Here is an 18,176-nt window from a genome sequence, read left to right on the forward strand (position 1 = left end):
AATCCATGCCATAACAAGCACATTTCCAAGTCTTCAGTGAAGAACCCATGTCATCAGTATGTGGTATGATGTGGGATGTGAGAGGAAGAGAAGAATCAAGGATAGTTCCAAGGCTTTTGGCCTGGGTAACTGGGAGAGTGGAGATGCAAGAAAGAGAGATAGGAGGCTCTAGGGAAAATAGGTTAAGTAGCAACTGTTGAAGTTCAGGAGTTTAATCTGACTAGATGAAATCACCAAACCATATTGAGGTATCATTTCCCCTACAGAGAATGGCCCAGCACTTGGCTCACATTAATTTATCAAAACACTATCATTGGTGGATGTTAAGTAGGGAATGGAAGCCACTGTCCATGAAAGTGAACAAAAATGATGGACTGTGATCTTTCTTCTTCTCATATATCTACCAAGGACATAAGATCTGATTCAGTTTAACTCAGCAGCTCCATTTATTTTTACTAGTTTTAGGTCAGGATAAGAAAATATTCAGGCTTCCCAGGTGGTGCCAGTGGTAAAGAACCCGCCTGCCAATGCAGGAGACATAAAAGACTCAGGTTCGATCCCTGGGTTGGGAAGATCCCCTGCATGAGGGCACTCTAGTATTCTTGCCAGGAGAATCCCATGGACACAGGAGCCTGGCGGGCTACAAAACATAGGATTGTAGAGAGTCAGACACGATTTAAGTGACTTAGCACACATGCACTCAAAGATATTCAGGACATTTGTTTCTAACAATCCAAAGTCCTTCAAGTCATGGACTTGAGCATGATATTCTGGAAGCCACAGAGTAAAAAGAATAATTATTTAGCTATTATATCCATCAAATATGTTAATGAACCTGTAAACTATAAGACATTTAAAAAAACCCTCTGAACTGGGAATAACAGAATGAGATCATTATACAACTGTCAATAAGGTATCTTGGGAAAAGGTTTAATTTGACAGACCTAGGCTGATATTCTTTCTGCAGGTGCCAGCATCTTTCCTTAATACCATTAAAAGCCTTAAAATCATAAGGTCTTCCATAAAACCACTGAAAAAATCATGGGGTGCATATGTTCAACAATACACTAATGGAAATTTATATAATAAATGCCAAAAGATTTGTCATATTTTCAAACATTATAATATCTTAGAGATACTAAATAGTTATTTTACATTTCTGTGGTTACAAAATCACAAAAAAGAATAATAATTTTGGTTTTTGTTAAGACTCACCCAAGGAGGGAGGGAGGCAGGCAAAAAAATATATATAATTGCTGTAGTAACTGTCATTCTCTAATATCTTTCCTTTTGAATTATATTTATTTTTAAGGCTCTGTGGCCCTTAAGAAATAGAAAATAAATAGCTGCTGATGCCTGCTTTATTAAAAACACAATATAAAATATTGTATTTGCCAAATAGAAGAGAATTAAGTCTATGGAGAAACACATTTTACCACAAGGTTCCAGTGAGACAACCCTGAGATAAACAAAGACAAAAATAGAAAATTCACTCAAAATAAAGATCACACCTTCTATCTTTCACAATTAAAATAGGAGGTGGGGAGGAGCTAAGATGGCAGAGGAATAGGACGGGGAGACCACTTTCTCCCCTACAAATTCATTGAGAGAACATTTGAACACCGAGCAAACTGCACAAATAAAATAAGAGGGGATACACACCAAATTTTTTGGCACTTTTTCCTTCTGTTTCCATGGTATATAAAATTAAAATTAAACAGGCTGAGTGAAATGGGTAGCTGATATGTTTCAAATTCTACCACTCACCCCTGAACCGTCCAGAGCAAATATGAAATGATGAAGCATCATTCTTCAAATGGCAAATTATATACAGGAGTGTTTGCAAAAAGCTGCAATCAGATATTTCTTGACACCATGGTCTACAGAAAGAACAAAGCAAATCTTATTCTATGTGGTTTAGAGGGTTGACTTTATTTTAACTATATCCAGGAAATAAATAGCTATTTACAAAGGCATTTAGAGCTCTCTATAGTTACAAAAAAGTAAGTGGTGTCTTTCTTTTTCTTTGCATTTAGATTATTTTGGGGGGAAGGACATTTCTTATTTAACCATGCTGTCATAATATATATTCAGGGTGTGTGCTCTCACATTACAATTACCACGACAAAGGGCAACCACTGTAAATAAATGTGCTAAAATGAAAATACATTCTCCTGTGAGAGTTTTTGTGGCTATTAACCCAATGAAAATAGTGTGTTATAAACCCTGACGACTTTTCTTCTATATGCTTGGATTGCTTAGAACAAAAAGGAATCTTTCTGTCGCCCATAAAATTTCTGTAATATTCCCAGTCATGAAGAAGAAGGGTTGTCCGGATTTATGGGTAAACAAACAAAACAAACAAAAAACACAAAAACTCTGAAACGACTGAAAGATGATTGTTCTCAGAGCATAAAAAAGTATGAGGCAAGGCTGACTGAACTCTATACAGTCTCTACCCATCCTTCTAGCACCAGCCTTTGTTCACACAGAAGATGCTTATTAATGATAATTAGCATACATTAGCAAATGTTAATGAATGTCTTCTAAAGAACAAAAGGCAGTGGGGGCAGAGAGTCAGGATGAAAGCTGAATGGTGAGACAAGGGCTCCAATAAGACAGGCAGGAAAAAGAAAATGAGAGCAGCTTAGAACTTGAATTTATTTTCTGAAATTAAGAATTTGTTTCTCTGACAAATGTTAATAGGATTAAGGATGAAATAATTTATTTTTCCTTAGAAAAAGTAAGTCATTGACTAGAAAGAATCATTCTTTTTTCTGCTCTTTAGCTGTTTGGGAACAATTACACATTATAGGATTTGCTACTCAATTAAGGATATTAGATAACACTGTCATCAGTGAATGAAAAAGAATTCTGAATTCTAAGTATCCTCAGGAGTTTATATAGCTGCCAGGTTCCTCTGTCCATGAAAGTCTCCAGGCAAGAATACTAGAGTGGGTAGCCATCCCTTCTCTAGGGGATCTTCCAGATCCAGGGATTAAACCCAGGTCTCTGGCACTGCAGGCAAATTCTTTATCTGAGCCACCTGGGCTTCCCTGGGAATGCAGGAGACCTGGGTTCAATCTCTGGGTCAGGAATATCCCCAGAAGAAGGAAATGGCAACCCACTCCAGTATTCTTGCCTGGAGAATCCTATGGACAGAGGAGCCTGGCAGGCTACAGTCCATGGGGTCACAAAGAGTGAGACACGACTGAATAACTAACACACTTAGGAATTTGTAAGTATTGTGATCAACTATCCACCCATGCCAATTTCTTCCTCACAGACTCAATTTATAATATTCAATAAGACCGAACCCTTAAGTAATTCGTAGGTAGTCTGTCATTTTATTAAAATAGCTCACATAAAATGTGATATATGTGTTCATTTATATCCTAAGGGCAGTTGGTTAACATCTGAGTACTCTAGTTAGTAATCCACAATGGTAAAATGAAGTTTTAACATCCAAAAGACTAGTCAGAAGTACTTCAGCCATCTCTACCTCAAACTAACACTAGATGATTTGTTAAGTGAAGTAATGCTTCTTAGAAGTGAACTTCATGAAATCAAATGTGAGAGAGAGAGAACTATTGGTCTGTTTCTCTAAAGAATCCTGACTAATACAAAGAGTATCTGCCTTCAGGGTCATTTTGATGGAATTAGATAAATACTAGAAACAATAACACAAGATATAATGGCAAGTTCCCCAGAGACATACAAGTATAAATGTCTATTGTAAATATCTATTAGATATTAGAACTCTATAAATATCTATTAGAGTTCATAAGAGAGTGAGATTATGCTCATTAGGACTTCAGGATATTCAATTTTTATCACATTTCTTTAAATATTTCTGGAAATAAGCAGAACATTAATCAATACAAATGAACATGTTTCACTACTTAATTCCCTTTGGATTAATTCCAATTTCTTCAAGATCATGGCCATAAAGAACAAAGTTTATTTCTATCACTGGCCTACTACTGATAATAGGAGCAGAAAAGAAGAACTTATGCTTATTTGGGTTCCTAAGATTATTTTATTCACATCATAGAACTAGAAAAGGCAACTCTGAGCTTTCAAGTTGGCAGCTGGCTCTAGTAGAAAGAGCCTGAGGTTTTAAGTCAGACAAACTGATATTTGAGTTTTGGCTCTGCCACAATTTTATGCCATAACTTTGGATAATTCATTTAAATTCTCTATGTCTTAGAGAAAGGAAAGAATAATAACCATCATGCCAGGAGAACTAAATGTAATAACAAATGCAGGCATATAATATAGTGCCTCACACATAGCAAAAGTTATAGTAATCTACCAGTTCAGTCGCTCAGTCGTGTCCGACTCTTTGCAACCCCATGAATTGCAGCACGCCAGGCCTCCCTGTCCATCACCAACTCCCGGAGTCCACTCAAACTCATGCCCATTGAGTCGGTAATGCCATCCAGCCATTTCATCCTCTGTCGTCCCCTTCTCCTCCTGCCCCCAATCCCTCCCAGCATCAGGGTCTTTTCCAATGAGTCAACTCTTCACATGAGGTGGCTAAAGTATTGGAGTTTCAGCTTCAGCATCAGTCCTTCCAATGAACACCCAGGACTTATCTTCTTCAGGACTAGTAATCTACAAGCACGGTTCAAATGCTTTTATGCATACTTAAAAAAATCTTACATCTTTCACCTAAAATTCTAGGAAGACAAGAAGACATAGCTTTACTTTAATATCTTGCACTATGCAAGTAAGAAAATTGCCACAATATTCAGTCTGAGATTATATTTAAGACTAATCACCAAAAAATAAAAACAAGGAATAAAATTTGACCCAAAACTCTCCATCTGCTGATACTCTTAGCTTTACTCCTCACCACACCCGTTTATGATACCAACCACTGTTGAAAGTCATGCTGTCTGAGCCAACAGTCAACTTCATTAGCCAATTTTTGCTTGTCAATAATTGGAGCATTTGTAGCACAGGTTGAACAAAAAACAAGGGACAACCATCTTCCAGTGACACAGAAAATTAGTTCCATACAAAGAGATAGAAGTCTGTGGACTTTGGAATGAGAGATTTTTATATCCTCTCTTACTCAGCTTCCAAATTCCTTTCTTGTCAATACTCTGGCATCCAGAGGACAAGCTCTTAGGGCTATGTAGCAACAGAAAAGAGAGAAGCAGTATGAGGAGCACTCAGTAAGTACCTGACAGTCTGTTAAGTCTACTAAAAATTGGAATCAGCATCCTGATTATAAGTGATTTTTTTTGTTTTCAGTTAAAGGTAATCAATTTTATCTTGATTAAATGCCAGAAGGTTGGGACTATGATTGTAGCTATTAATGTCTCATAGGGAAGGGCAATGGTCAAATATTAAGATCTAAATTTAGTCCTATGACAGCCAGGTGGGAGGCAGGAGAGAAAGCTGATGCTGATTTTAAAAGACCCCTTTAAAAGAGAAACAAATAAATTTAGGTGCTCATTACATTTTTGAATTCCCATCATTCCCTGCTTTTCTTTCCATAAGAAGGACTTACTTTGATTATTGAGACAAACCACATCCTAAATCCAGAAAGCAGGGCCAGACCACATGAGACCAGACCACATGAGACTCAGTTTCCTAATCTAGCATAGTACATTTTTCAGGCAGTTGAAGGTAGGGCTAAAACTGTAATGGTAGCCTCGGAAGCTATTTGGCCTACCTAATGTAACCAAGTATTCCCCAAGAAACTAGTTTCTAGGTCTTACAGAGCCAGAATAGCCTTTCAGCTCTTTGCTCTTAGAAGTGAGATCTTATCACTCAGACATTCATCAGAACCGTTCAGTTTCACATCCTGTCTCATGTGTCATGAGATGTCACTGTGAAAGCATGTGTGTGTGTGTGTGTGTGTGGAAAAGAGGGAGAGAAAGAGAAAGAGAATTTTAAAAGCCTCAAGGAAAATTTCAGAATCCTAGATTTCTCTTCATAGCCTCTGCATTATTCTCAACCATCTATTTGGTTGGCCAAATATTCTTTATGGATCAGTTTTAAACAGTAAATTCAATTTCTATTCAGGTTATCTATCTCTTCTTGAGTCAGCTTTAGCAGGCTATCATACAAGTAATTTGTACAATTTACCTAAGTTGTCAAATTAATGGTCATGAGTTGTTCATTGTTGTTTTTCAGTCACTCAGCCGTGTTCATCTCTTTGCAGCCCCATGGACCACAGCACACCAGGCTTCTCTGTCCTTCACCATCTCCTGGAGCTTGCTCAAATTCATGTCCATTGAATCAGTGATGCCATCCAACCATCTTCGCCTCTGTCGTCCCCTTCTCCTCCTGCCTTCAATCTTTCCGAGTCTCAGGATCTTTTCTAATGAGTCAGCTGTTTTAATCAGGTGGGGAAAGTATTGGAGCTTCAGCTTCAGCATCAGTTGTTCATAATATTGCCTTATTATTCTTTCAGTGTCAATAGGATTTGTAGAGGTGTCACTTCTCTCATTTCTGTCTTCTACTAGGTGAATAACTATGTTCAATTAAAATTATTTCCTCTTGATAAATTCCTGATTAGTCTGGCCAGAAGTTTATCAATTTTATTGATTTTCTCAAAACACAAGTTTTTAGTGTCAATTTCTCTATTGTTTTTATCTTCCATTGATTTTAGCTCCAGCCTGTATTACTTCCTTTCTTTTGCTTATTTTGAGTTTTATTTACTCTTCTGTTCTTTTTGGCTTCTTAAAGTAGAAACTGAGATCACTGATTTGAGACCTTTCCTTTTTTTTAAAATAAAGGTGTATAATGCTACAAATTTTCTTTTAAATACTGTTTTAGCAGCTTCCAAAAAATTTTTAAATGCTATATGTTTATTTTAATTCAGTTCAAAACACTTTCTAATTTCTGTTTTGCTTTCTTATTTGACCCAAGGGTAATTTATTTATTTATTTATTTATTTTACTCTTTTTTCCCCCCCACAATTTAAGGTGTGTTTTATTTATTTATTTATTTATTTTACTTTACAATATTGTAGGGGTTTTTGCCATATATTGACATGAATCAGCCATGGATTTACATGTGTTCCCCATCCCGAACCCCACTCCCACCTCCCTTTCCATCCCATCCCTCTGGGTCTTCCCAGTGCACCAGCCCTGAGCACTTGTCTCATGCATCCAACCTGGGCTGGTGATCTGTTTCACCCTTGATAGTATTCTTGTTTAAATGCTGTTCTCTCAGAACATCCCACCCTTGCCTTCTCCCACAGAGTCTAAAAGTCTGTTCTGTACATCCGTGTCTCTTTTTCTGTTTTGCATATAGGGTTATCATTACCATCTTTTTAAATTCCATATATATGCGTCAGTATACTGTATTGGTGTTTATCTTTCTGGCTTACTTCACTCTGTATAATGGGCTCCAGTTTCATCCATCTCATTAGAACTGATTCAAATGAATTCTTTTTAATGGCTGAGTAATATTCCATTGTGTATATGTACCACAGCTTCCTTATCCATTCGTCTGCTGATGGGCATCTAGGTTGCTTCCATGTCCTGGCTATTATAAACAGTGCTGCGATGAACATTGACCCAAGGGTAATTTAAAAGTGTGATATTTACTTTCTAAATTTTGGCGGGTTCCAGATAAGTCTTTCGTTACTGATTCTAATTTAATCAGTTTAATTTTACTGTAGCCAGAGAATGTACTTTGTACAATTTGAATCTCTTCAAATATATTCAGATTTATTTACAACCTAGAATATGGTTTATCTTGCTAAATGTTCTATATCCACTTGAAAAGAATGCATATTCTGCTATTCTTAGGTGGAGTTATATAAATTTCAGTTAGTTCAAAATGGTTGATAGTGTTGTAGAGGCCTTCTATATGCTTATTAATTTTTTTGCTTGTCTATCAATTATTACAAAAAAGGTGCTGAAATCTGACTATAATAGTGAGTTTGTGTATTTTTCCTTGCAGTTCTACCAGTATTTGCTTTATATATTTTGAGGTTCTGTTATTAGGTATACAAATATTTAAATTTGTTATTTCCTCTTGATTAATTTGCCCCTTTCTGTATGAAATGGCATTCTTTAATCCTGGTAACGTACTTTGTTCTGAAATAGAACTTGACCAATATTAACATGATCACTCCAGCTTTCTTTTGATTAATCTAATACATCTTTTTTTTTCCATCTTTTTTAAACTATTTGTATATTTATACTGAAAGTGAGTTTCTCATAGGCAACATATAGTTGAATCTTGGTTTTTGACTCTAGTCTGGCTGTTCCTAACTATTAATTTGGGTATTTATACCATTTACGTCTGACGTTAATCTCATGCAGTATATGCTTCATCTTAGACACTGTAGAAGATTAATTTTATCTCTTTAATTTCATCTATGCCTCTACTTAATTTTCCCATTAGCCTCTTGAATGTGTGTAATAAGGTTATAATAACAATTTGTCTACTATTTATATTATCTGTATCTGTATCATCTGGGTAATTATGTTTCATTGATTTTTTTCATAATTATATGTATTTTTATGCTACTTTATATTCATGATAATATTTGGTTACATAATAGAAATTATAAATGTGTCCTTATTGAGTGTTAAATATTTTTATATTCTTATAAACACTCTTCAGTTTTGTTCTGGTATGCATTTAAGTTACCTTAAAGTAGTTTTATTCTTTAGAGATTCACTTTTAAGCTGTTAGGTGGGACCAGAGCAACATTTGGTCTAGGGCTAACTTTTCCCTTTTGCTAAGGAAAAACTCTTCTGAGTACTCTACCTGGATTCCATGAATTATAAGGTTTTATATTCTTGCTGATAGAAAGACAAACTATTCCCAGAATTGTGTGGGCTCTAGTGATTTCTGCCTCTAAGCCTTTCGGGGGTTCTTTCCCCAAACACCTGCAAGCAAGGATCATTATTCAGTTGAAGTGTCAGTGCCTGCTCAGTGCTTCAGTCGTGGCCGACTCTTTGCATAGAAACACTGCGAATCTCCAGGATGCTCTCTCTGTTCAGCTTTCTCTTCTGTTCAGCCCTGTGAATTTTAGCTGCTTTAGTGTCCCTGGGCTCTCAGCTGTATCTCCTCAACTCAGGGAGTTCATTGATCTCTGCATACATCCCTACTCCCTACTCTGTGGCCTGGAGACTCTCTCTAGACAGTAGCTGGGGCAGTTGTAGGGTTCACCTCATTTGTCTTCCATCTCTTAGAGGTTACTATCCTTTGTTGTCTGAGGTATAATGTCTTGAAAACTGTTGTTTCATTTATTTTGTCCACTTTTTAAAAATTTGTTTCAGAAAGGAGAGTAAATCTGGGTATCTTGACCAAACAAGAAATCTATTCATGCTAAATGTTCTAGCATTCTGTAGGTTGAGTTATTTTTCCCAGTCACATGTGGGAAACAAAGCAAAACAAAACATGAGTCAAGCTCCCTGGCTGCCTCCTGGCTCTTTCTTTTTTATTTCATATCCAATACCTTCAGGTAATTAGAGATCAGAAATCAATGTTTTATGCAAAAAGGGTGTGCAGGCTGAGGTGAAATATGCCAAAATGTTAGCAGACACATCTGGATGATGAAACTGTGAGAAAGTTTCTTCTTCTTTAGATTATTTCTGTATTTCCAAATTATTATTATGGTAAATTATCACTTACCATATTCACTTTTAAAGATACTTCAAAATGCAAAGTTGTGTTTTGTTTCTTATTTTAAGACTGAGACTTAGGGAGACAGAAAAATAAGGGAAATTTTTGAAAAAAAAGGAAAAAAGCTACAGAAAGTAAGAGGTTACTGCTTCACTATGTCGTCTAGACTCTCACACAAACTTATTTCTTTGACCCTTGCAGTTATAAACCACCCCTGTGTCCCTGTAAAGAAGGCCTGGATTATAAAGCATCATGAGAAAAAAAAAAAAAAAAAAACAGGAATAAAACAGCCAGAACTTAGCAAACAACATTTTTTCCCACAGTGTTAGGAAGAAAGAGCCAACTCATAAAATGTTTAGTGCTTTCTTCAGTAGTAGCTAAAATGTTCCACCTTATACTGGAGCTCAGAAAAATGTCTCAGACTTTCTGCAAGTTTAAGGAGAAGTGATGGGAGAGAGTTTCAGTTAATTAACTCTCCTTTCTCTTGGTTACCAAATTAAGAGATCTCAGTTGACTGTTTTATTCACAGGTCAAGTACCTGCCATCATCTTCACTTAGAGAGAGAACACTACAGAAATATCCAGATAATTCATTCATTAATTCACTCAATCAACAAGAATTCAGCAAAGCACTAGGAAGGACTTTATAGCTTAGCTGAAGGAACTGTCTTCTTCTTAGAATCAGGGAGACCTGAGTTCAAAACCTAGTTCTGCCACTTCAAAAAGCATGACCACAGGCTACGTATAACCTCTCTGAGCATCAGCTTTCATTTCAACAAATTGTAAAAGCAAATAATTTCATAGGAGTGTTATGATAATTAAATACATAAAATGTATGTGGCAGTGTCTGATATACAGAAGTACTCAAATCTATAATAATCTAATGAAATCTGGGGAACCGTAAAATAAATAAAATGTTTTTCTTTCATTTAAAGAGGTCCAGTCTAGCTAGAAGATAGGCTATGCACAAATAAAATAGTTGGAGTAAGGTGGAATGTAAGTACCCTGATATTAAATGTCAAAAATAAGGAGCTAAGAGAGAGGAAACATCCCAGAGAGTCGAAATGGTCAGAACAAGCTGCATGAAAGAGGTAGACTCCCACTGACTCTCTAGATGTAAAGAGATTGGAAGTCATCACTCCCACCCCCAAAACAAGAAAAAGCTGTTAAAACTGAAAGTCAATAACTCTTCTAACACCTGTCAGAGAATCAAGGTCACAAGGCAGCCCCCAAAATTAGAGAGAGAGAGACAAGCTAATACAGAGAATTACAATTTACCAGAGCAAAATCTACAAGCAGAACCCCCCATGGAAACTGTTACTGGGTAGAAAATTCTACACTGTAATAGATAAACTGCTGAAGGCTCCCTGTGAACAGATCTGAGAGTTAAACTGAATCCCTAAAAAAGAAGTAAAAAAAAAAAAATCTTAATAAAAAAGAAGCAGAGTTGGTAAAGAGAAAGTTACAACCCCTCTGAGGTAGGCAAGATGGGGGCTGGAATTTATAGCAATAAGCACTGTTAGCTATGAAAAATTAATAAATAAAAACCTCAATTAAATAGAGTTTGGAGACCAGAAGGGGGAGCTCCCACACCCTGTGACCAAAACAGAGCCCAGTAGAAAGACAGTTTCTTTTCCTAGCAGACTCAGCCAATGAAAAGCCATGGACTCTTGGCTTACTAAAGCCCTATCGATTTCCTTTTCCTTTCTATCACAGTTTTAAAAATAATTTTTATTGGAGTATAGTTGATTTACAATGTTGCGTTAGTTTCTGCTGTACAGTAAAGTGAATCAGTTATGCATATACATTAATTCACTCTTCAGAGTGTTGATTAGAGTTCCCTGGGCTATATAGTGGTAGGTGCTTATTAGTTATCTATTTTATATGTGTGTGGCTGTGTGTGTGCTCAGTCGTGTCCAACTGTTTGCAACCCCATGGACTATAGCCCACCAGGCTCCTCTGTCCATGGGATTTTCCAGGCAAAAATACTGGAGTGGATTGCCATTTCCTTCTCCACTATTATATATATACACTAGTGTGTATGTCTCAATCCCAGTCTCCCAATTTACACCCCACTCTTTCCCTCTCTTTAAAAGTGTTCCCCTTCTCTTCATGCAGGAACTTGCATGTGGCTCACCATGGCTGCAGATCCCTAATTGCAATTTTCTGTAGATCCCCGATAAATCTCTTTTTGGTGGAGAAATATCTGGCAATCTGTTTGTTTTAGGTCAACATACGTGACTATGTTACTGCCAAGCAATTGAAAAATTACAGGGATTAAAAATGTCCAGAACCCACAGAGAAACCCAGTGATGATTGTGTTATTATCTCAAATTTTAGAGATTAAGTGGATGAATTCATTTAAATATAGTGGGTTGTATACATGTTTGCCTTTAGTACTTCCCAAGATCTAACTACTCATGGTAGTGAAGGTTTTAAAAGGTACAAATCCACAAGACAAAGGGAAAGAAGGAATATCAGCAGATGAGCCATCTCTACAACATTTCAAAAATGAGAGAACAGAGAAGTCTGGTATCTCTAGGCAAAGGAAGGTAGTGCATGTACATTTTTATAGTGAATATGTGGCAGCCAAGAGGAAGGAAGCTGACTTACACGGCAGAATCCAAGGGAATAGATCTTATAGGCTGGAGGGAGAACGTAGGGGTGAGACATAGGGTAGAAAAATGCCCTAACTTGAAAGTCAACGCTGGAAATTTCCTTTGCCATGCTACCTGCAAAAGCAACTAGAAAGACGGAGAAATAAAAAACTACCAGGTATCTCTAGTTCTCCTACCCTGCTTTAGTTTTCTTCAGAGCACTGTCGCGGTCTGACGCTATGTAGTCCAGCTATTTGTAAACTGAGCCACTGTTCATTTTCTCCACAAGCAGTAAGCTCCAGGGAGGCAGGATCAACCTTTGCTGGACTTGTTTAACTCTTTGTCCTTAGTGCCTGGCAAACTGTAGTGGTCAGTAAATATTTGTAACAAGAATGAGTGAATGAATAAATGACTGAATAAAACCAGTCCATCAGTGAACAATAGGGATATTATACAGTAAATTCCTTCCAGTCTCAGACTTACCATATTTCCCCCTGAGTCTTGCTTGGGGCCTTTGGGTTAATATAGGAAACCTTTCCAAGAGGAAAAAAGTTACTGAGCAAAGTCACAGGAAGGAGGAGGCAAAGGCCACGGAGGGAATAGATAAGAGCTGTGCCCCAAGAGATGAGAGCTGCTTCTTTAGGCTCCTTTCCTAACTTCCTTAGAGAAGATCCTGTTTTCCTTAACTGCATCTCTCGTACCTCTCAACATCAAAGCACTTTTTAATGTAGCTAGTGTAAATTTTTCCCCTTGACATTTTTGATATTTGAATTTCCTGCCTTCTCACTGTAGCATTTGTTCAGTCTGGCAGCTCTGCTCCTCACATAACCCCGGCCTCCTCCACACAAATGAAACGTAACTGCAGGGGGATGGAGAGGAACATGGCAGGGAACTGCAGGCCGTGTTCCCACTTCTGCGCACAGTTACACATATCATTCCTCTTCACAGAGAAAGCAAATGCCACTTTCTCATGAGTGGGATAATTTTTCTTCCTAGTGGTCAGTGCTGATAAGGCCTGTAGACATCACCTACAGACAAGAGAAGTTTAAAGAGAAGCAAAAAGCTCCACAGATTTTTTTTAGATAAAACAAATGATTGGAGGTCTATTAGCTTAATCTCAAAGTCTATAAGCTAAGGCAGCATCATAGTGCCAGAGGTAATATTCAGGTCTCCTGACCCACAGCCTGAGTCACCTGCTTCCAGACTTGTTCCACCCAACCCCTCCCAGATCATTGGAATGCAGTGTTAAAGCACCCTTGATGTGATATTCTATGTGTGAATATCTTTGCACCACCTTCTACAGCAACCTATCTAAATAAGTCACCAAGTCTAAAAATAGACCTATTTCCTTAATTTCTGCCTTCGATCTCATATAACCTACCAAGGAAAATAGTGTCAGAGGCCAGCCTCCTTTTCTAATTCTCCCTGCAAAAGTGAGCTAAGAATAAGGAGTGGGGTCCTAGACTACACTCACATCTTACACCTACCTGAAAATGGGTCTTAGGAGGTGTCTTATAAAGCCAAGGATCACTCTACTCACTATCCACATACCTAATCACAGTACAGTCAATCGGTCACTCAATAAATACTTACTAAGTCTTAAGTATTCTTGTGGCAGTAGAAGATATATGGTATTAAAAGTCAACCATGCCCCTGCTTTCCCATGTCTTCCGGTGTGATCAGTGATAAGATACATCCTGAAATTTCTAGAAGAGTCCTGATTACAAATATTTTGCTAGCTATGACATATTGTTGAATTTTCTATTCTTTATTTTTTTTAAAGTAACAATTTTTAAAAAATGTAACATTAAGTGAGCACACTTTCCTCATTTTATTAAAACAAAAGAAAACAAAACTTCTGCCTGCTATTAAACATCAAAACATAAAAGATGAGATATGACACAGGCAAAAGCTTTCTAAAGAGATAGAATGGCTCCCAGGGCAGAAAAAGTAGTTAAAATGAAGTTACTGATATACTTGAAAGACAAAAGCAGTCAAAAGAAAAGAATTGGTCAGAAAAAGAAGCACAGAAAGTGGGAAGCCAAAAGAGAAGTGATGTTAGTACTTATTAATCAAACGGGTAAGGAATGGAAAGCGGATCAAATAGATCAAATAAGAACATAGAGTAAAACTAAGTTCAAATGGCAGAAGACTCTGACATAGTGGTCTGGGAAATCTATCTAAATGTTACATGGCAACAACAGAAACCATCTAAGCTTTCTGATGAAGGAAGAGACAGAAGGAAATGACAATCTAGGAATTACGCAAGGTCTGAAAAAATATGAGCCATAGAAGAACACTAAAAAGCACTCCTTTACCCATCAGTAATTTAAATTCTAGTGTAAAAATAATATATTGATATTTTCCACCCAAATACCTGGATAAAAATAATAAATGCAAGCTAAAATGAAAAGGACAGAGAATTTAGAGTACTGGATCCTAGATCACAACGGTGGTATTATAATAAGGAGAAACCACACAAGGACACAAATCTAGGGCTACATCATAAGTTTGACTGGAACTTGCAAGTATCTCCTGCAGGGCCCAGGAGATGTTTTTGCAAGAAGACTCTTGCATTATTTTCTAAGTATTCTGTGGGAGGTTAGCATTATCAATATGTTTCTATATTGAAATCTTTTATGTGGAGTCAGAGAAACTCTGGAACTGTGAAAACCTGAAGTTTTTGCATATTTGGGGAGTTGGAACAGAAATAGAAGAGCAGGAAAACATCTTTTTCTTTGAGTCAAAAATATTTTCTTAAAGGCAGATAGAATTGGGGTAGGAGATGCTGTTGTATTAGTCACTGCCTCTCAAAAACCAGATATTTAAGAACAGAATTATTGACTTGAATGTAATTCAGTCAGTTCAATGAAAAGGAAGTCTATCTGAAGTTAGAGAATTCCATTTCACAAAATCACCATATTTTAAGGTGTGGACTAATTGCAAGTTTAACTTGCACATAATATTAGCTGCAGAATGAAAAAAACAAAATGAACTACTCTTGCTGTAAGACTGTTCATTACCCAGGAAATGTCATGGTGCTACATAAATGAGGGACCCATTTTCAGTTTAGACTTAACAGCAGAAGGTAGGAACAACACTGAAAGGGTAGGAAGGCCTCTTCAGTCTGCACAATTTTTAGACAATCTTCACCTTCAAGGAGAAAGAACAGACGTGAGGAATAAGACAGATAGACCATTAGCCCTCAGGTGCATAAAAAGAGAGCATCATGAAGTCATTCTCAGAGTTAAAAAGCAAAGATTGTGAAAACTCTGTCATACATAATTAAGGTCTTAGAATTAGAGAGCCCAAGCCAGATCATACAAGGAGCAGGATGACACACAGGATAGATGAGCCATACCATCCTGTAAGGAATTCCTTAACTGTCTTGTTCAAAGCTTCTAACTGGCTCCATTAAGAAAAAGAACTGGGTCATCAAAAAAGCAAGAGAGTTCCAGAAAAACATCTACTTCTGCTTCACTGACTATGCCAAAGCCTTTGGCTGTGTGGATCACAACAAACTGTGGAAAATTCTTCAAGAGATGGGAATACCAGACCACCTGACCCGCCTCCTGAAAAATCTGTATGCTGGTCAAGAGTAACAGTTAGAACTGGACATGGAACAACAGACTGGTTCCGAACTTGAAAAGGAGTAGGTCAAGGCTGTATATTGTCACCCTGCTTATTTAACTCATATGCAGAGTACATCATGAGAAATGCTGGACTGGATGAAGCATGAGCCGGAATCAAGATTGCTGGGAGAAATATCAATAACCTGAGATATGCAGATGACACCACACTTACGGCAGAAAGTGAAGAAGAACTGAAGAGCCTCTTGATGAAAGTGAAACAGGAGAGTGAAAAAGTTAGCTTAAAACTCAACATTCAGAAAACTAAGATGATGGCATCTGGTCCCATCACATCATGGCAAATAGATGGGGAAACAATGGAAACAGTGACAGACTATTTTGGGGGGCTCCAAAATCACTGCAGATGGTGACTGCAGCCATGAAATTAAAAGACGCTCGCTCCTTGGAAGAAATGTTATGACCAACCTAGACAGCATTTTAAAAAGCATTAGAGACATTAGTTTGCCAACAAAGGTCCATCTAGTCAAAGCTGTGGTTTTTCCAGTAGTCATGTATGGATGTGAGAGTTGGACTATAAAGAAAGCAGAGCACCAAAGAACTGATGCTTTTGAACTGTGGTGTTGGAGGACTCTTGAGAGTCCCTTGGACTGCAAGGAGATCCAACCAGTCCATGCTAAAGGAAATCAGTCCTGAATATTCACTGGGAGGACTGAGGTTGAAGCTGAAACTCCAATACTTTGGCCACCTGATGTGAAGAACTGACTCATTGGAGAAGACGCTGATGCTGGAAAAGATTGAAGGCGGGAGGAGAAGGGGATGACAGAGGATGAGATGGTTGGATGGCATCACCGACTCAATGGACATAAGTTTGTGTAAGCTCCAGGAGTTGGTGATGGACAGGGAAGCCTGGCATGCTGCAGTCCATGGGGTCACAAAGAGTTGGACACGACTGAGCGACTGAACTGAACCAAAATGATTTACATCAAAATCTACTACATGTCCTACTAACTATAACTGTAGCTCACTTCAGTAAATGTAGATTGTTAATTTAGAAAGTAAATAAATACTACCTTTAATCATGTTCCATGAGATTTCACTCTCCAAGCTGGATTTCAGGCAGATCCTTCAGCTTTCTGGTAATTTACAGTTATAAGAATCGCCTCGCTCTTTCCCGGCTGGAACCATGGAGGGTGCAGAAGAGAAGAAAAAGAAGGTTCCTGCTGTGCCAGAAACCCTTAAGAAAAAGCGAAAGAATTTTGCAGAGCTTAAGATCAAGCGCCTGAGAAAGAAGTTTGCCCAAAAGATGCTTCGAAAGGCAAGGAGGAAGCTTATTTATGAAAAAGCTAAGCATTACCACAAGGAATACAGGCAGATGTACAGAACCGAAATTCGAATGGCTAGGATGGCACGGAAAGCTGGCAACTTCTATGTATCCGCGGAACCCAAATTGGCATTTGTCATCAGGATCAGAGGTATCAACGGTGTGAGCCCAAAGGTTCGAAAGGTGCTGCAGCTCCTTCGCCTCCGGCAGATCTTCAGTGGCACCTTTGTGAAGCTCAACAAGGCATCAATTAACATGCTGAGAATTGTGGAGCCATACATTGCATGGGGGTACCCAAATCTGAAGTCTGTAAATGAATTGATCTACAAGCGTGGTTATGGCAAAATCAACAAAAAGCGAATTGCCCTGACAGACAACGCATTGATTGCTCGATCTCTTGGGAAATACGGAATCATCTGCATGGAGGATCTGATTCATGAGATCTATACTGTTGGAAAACGTTTCAAAGAAGCAAACAACTTCCTGTGGCCCTTTAAATTGTCTTCTCCACGAGGTGGAATGAAGAAAAAGACCACCCATTTTGTAGAAGGTGGAGATGCTGGCAACAGGGAAGACCAGATCAACAGGCTTATTAGAAGGATGAACTAAGGTATCTACCAGGATTATTTTTGTAATCTGGTCCGTTAATAAACAATTGAAACAAATTGAAATGGAAAAAAAAAAAAAAGAATCGCCTCATTCTGATAAGCCATATTCATTTTCCAGTATCAAGGCATTACAATGCACAGTGCACTCTAAAGTACTCAGTCTAAGACTTGGTTGATGCATTCTCCTGAGGGCCTTTTGTAGCACTCCCACAGGTACAACCCCAGCAGTTCATCCCTTAGGCAGCCTCTGTCTCTGTACAATCCTCACTCCAACAAGCAGCCTTCTTGGATGAAGACTCATATTCAAATGACTCAATCCCAGTTACTTTCCACTGTATCTATGTGGCCCAGGAAGAATATATGAATTCTTCCCTTGATAAATGATGGAAATGGAAGCTGTTCTCAAGAATTCTGTTTTATCGAGACATATTTCTATTTGAGGGTAGTACATATTA

At 37.8% G+C, this 18,176-nt stretch overlaps 1 protein-coding gene across 1 annotated transcript in view; it reads left to right on the forward strand.

The window, feature by feature from the left end:
- The window catches only part of LOC122453369 (60S ribosomal protein L7-like), a 683,417-nt gene extending 665,633 nt beyond the window's left edge, over positions 1-17,784 (forward strand). The window contains exon 2 of the mRNA XM_043487367.1: positions 16,983-17,784. Coding sequence (XP_043343302.1) covers positions 16,983-17,722 — 740 coding nt within the window. The 3' untranslated portion in view covers positions 17,723-17,784. The remainder of the gene's footprint in view (positions 1-16,982) is intronic.
- Positions 17,785-18,176: the final 392 nt, after the last annotated feature.

This window comes from Cervus canadensis, chromosome 14 (genome assembly GCF_019320065.1).
Source record: "Cervus canadensis isolate Bull #8, Minnesota chromosome 14, ASM1932006v1, whole genome shotgun sequence".
Classification (NCBI taxonomy): Eukaryota; Metazoa; Chordata; class Mammalia; order Artiodactyla; family Cervidae; genus Cervus; species Cervus canadensis.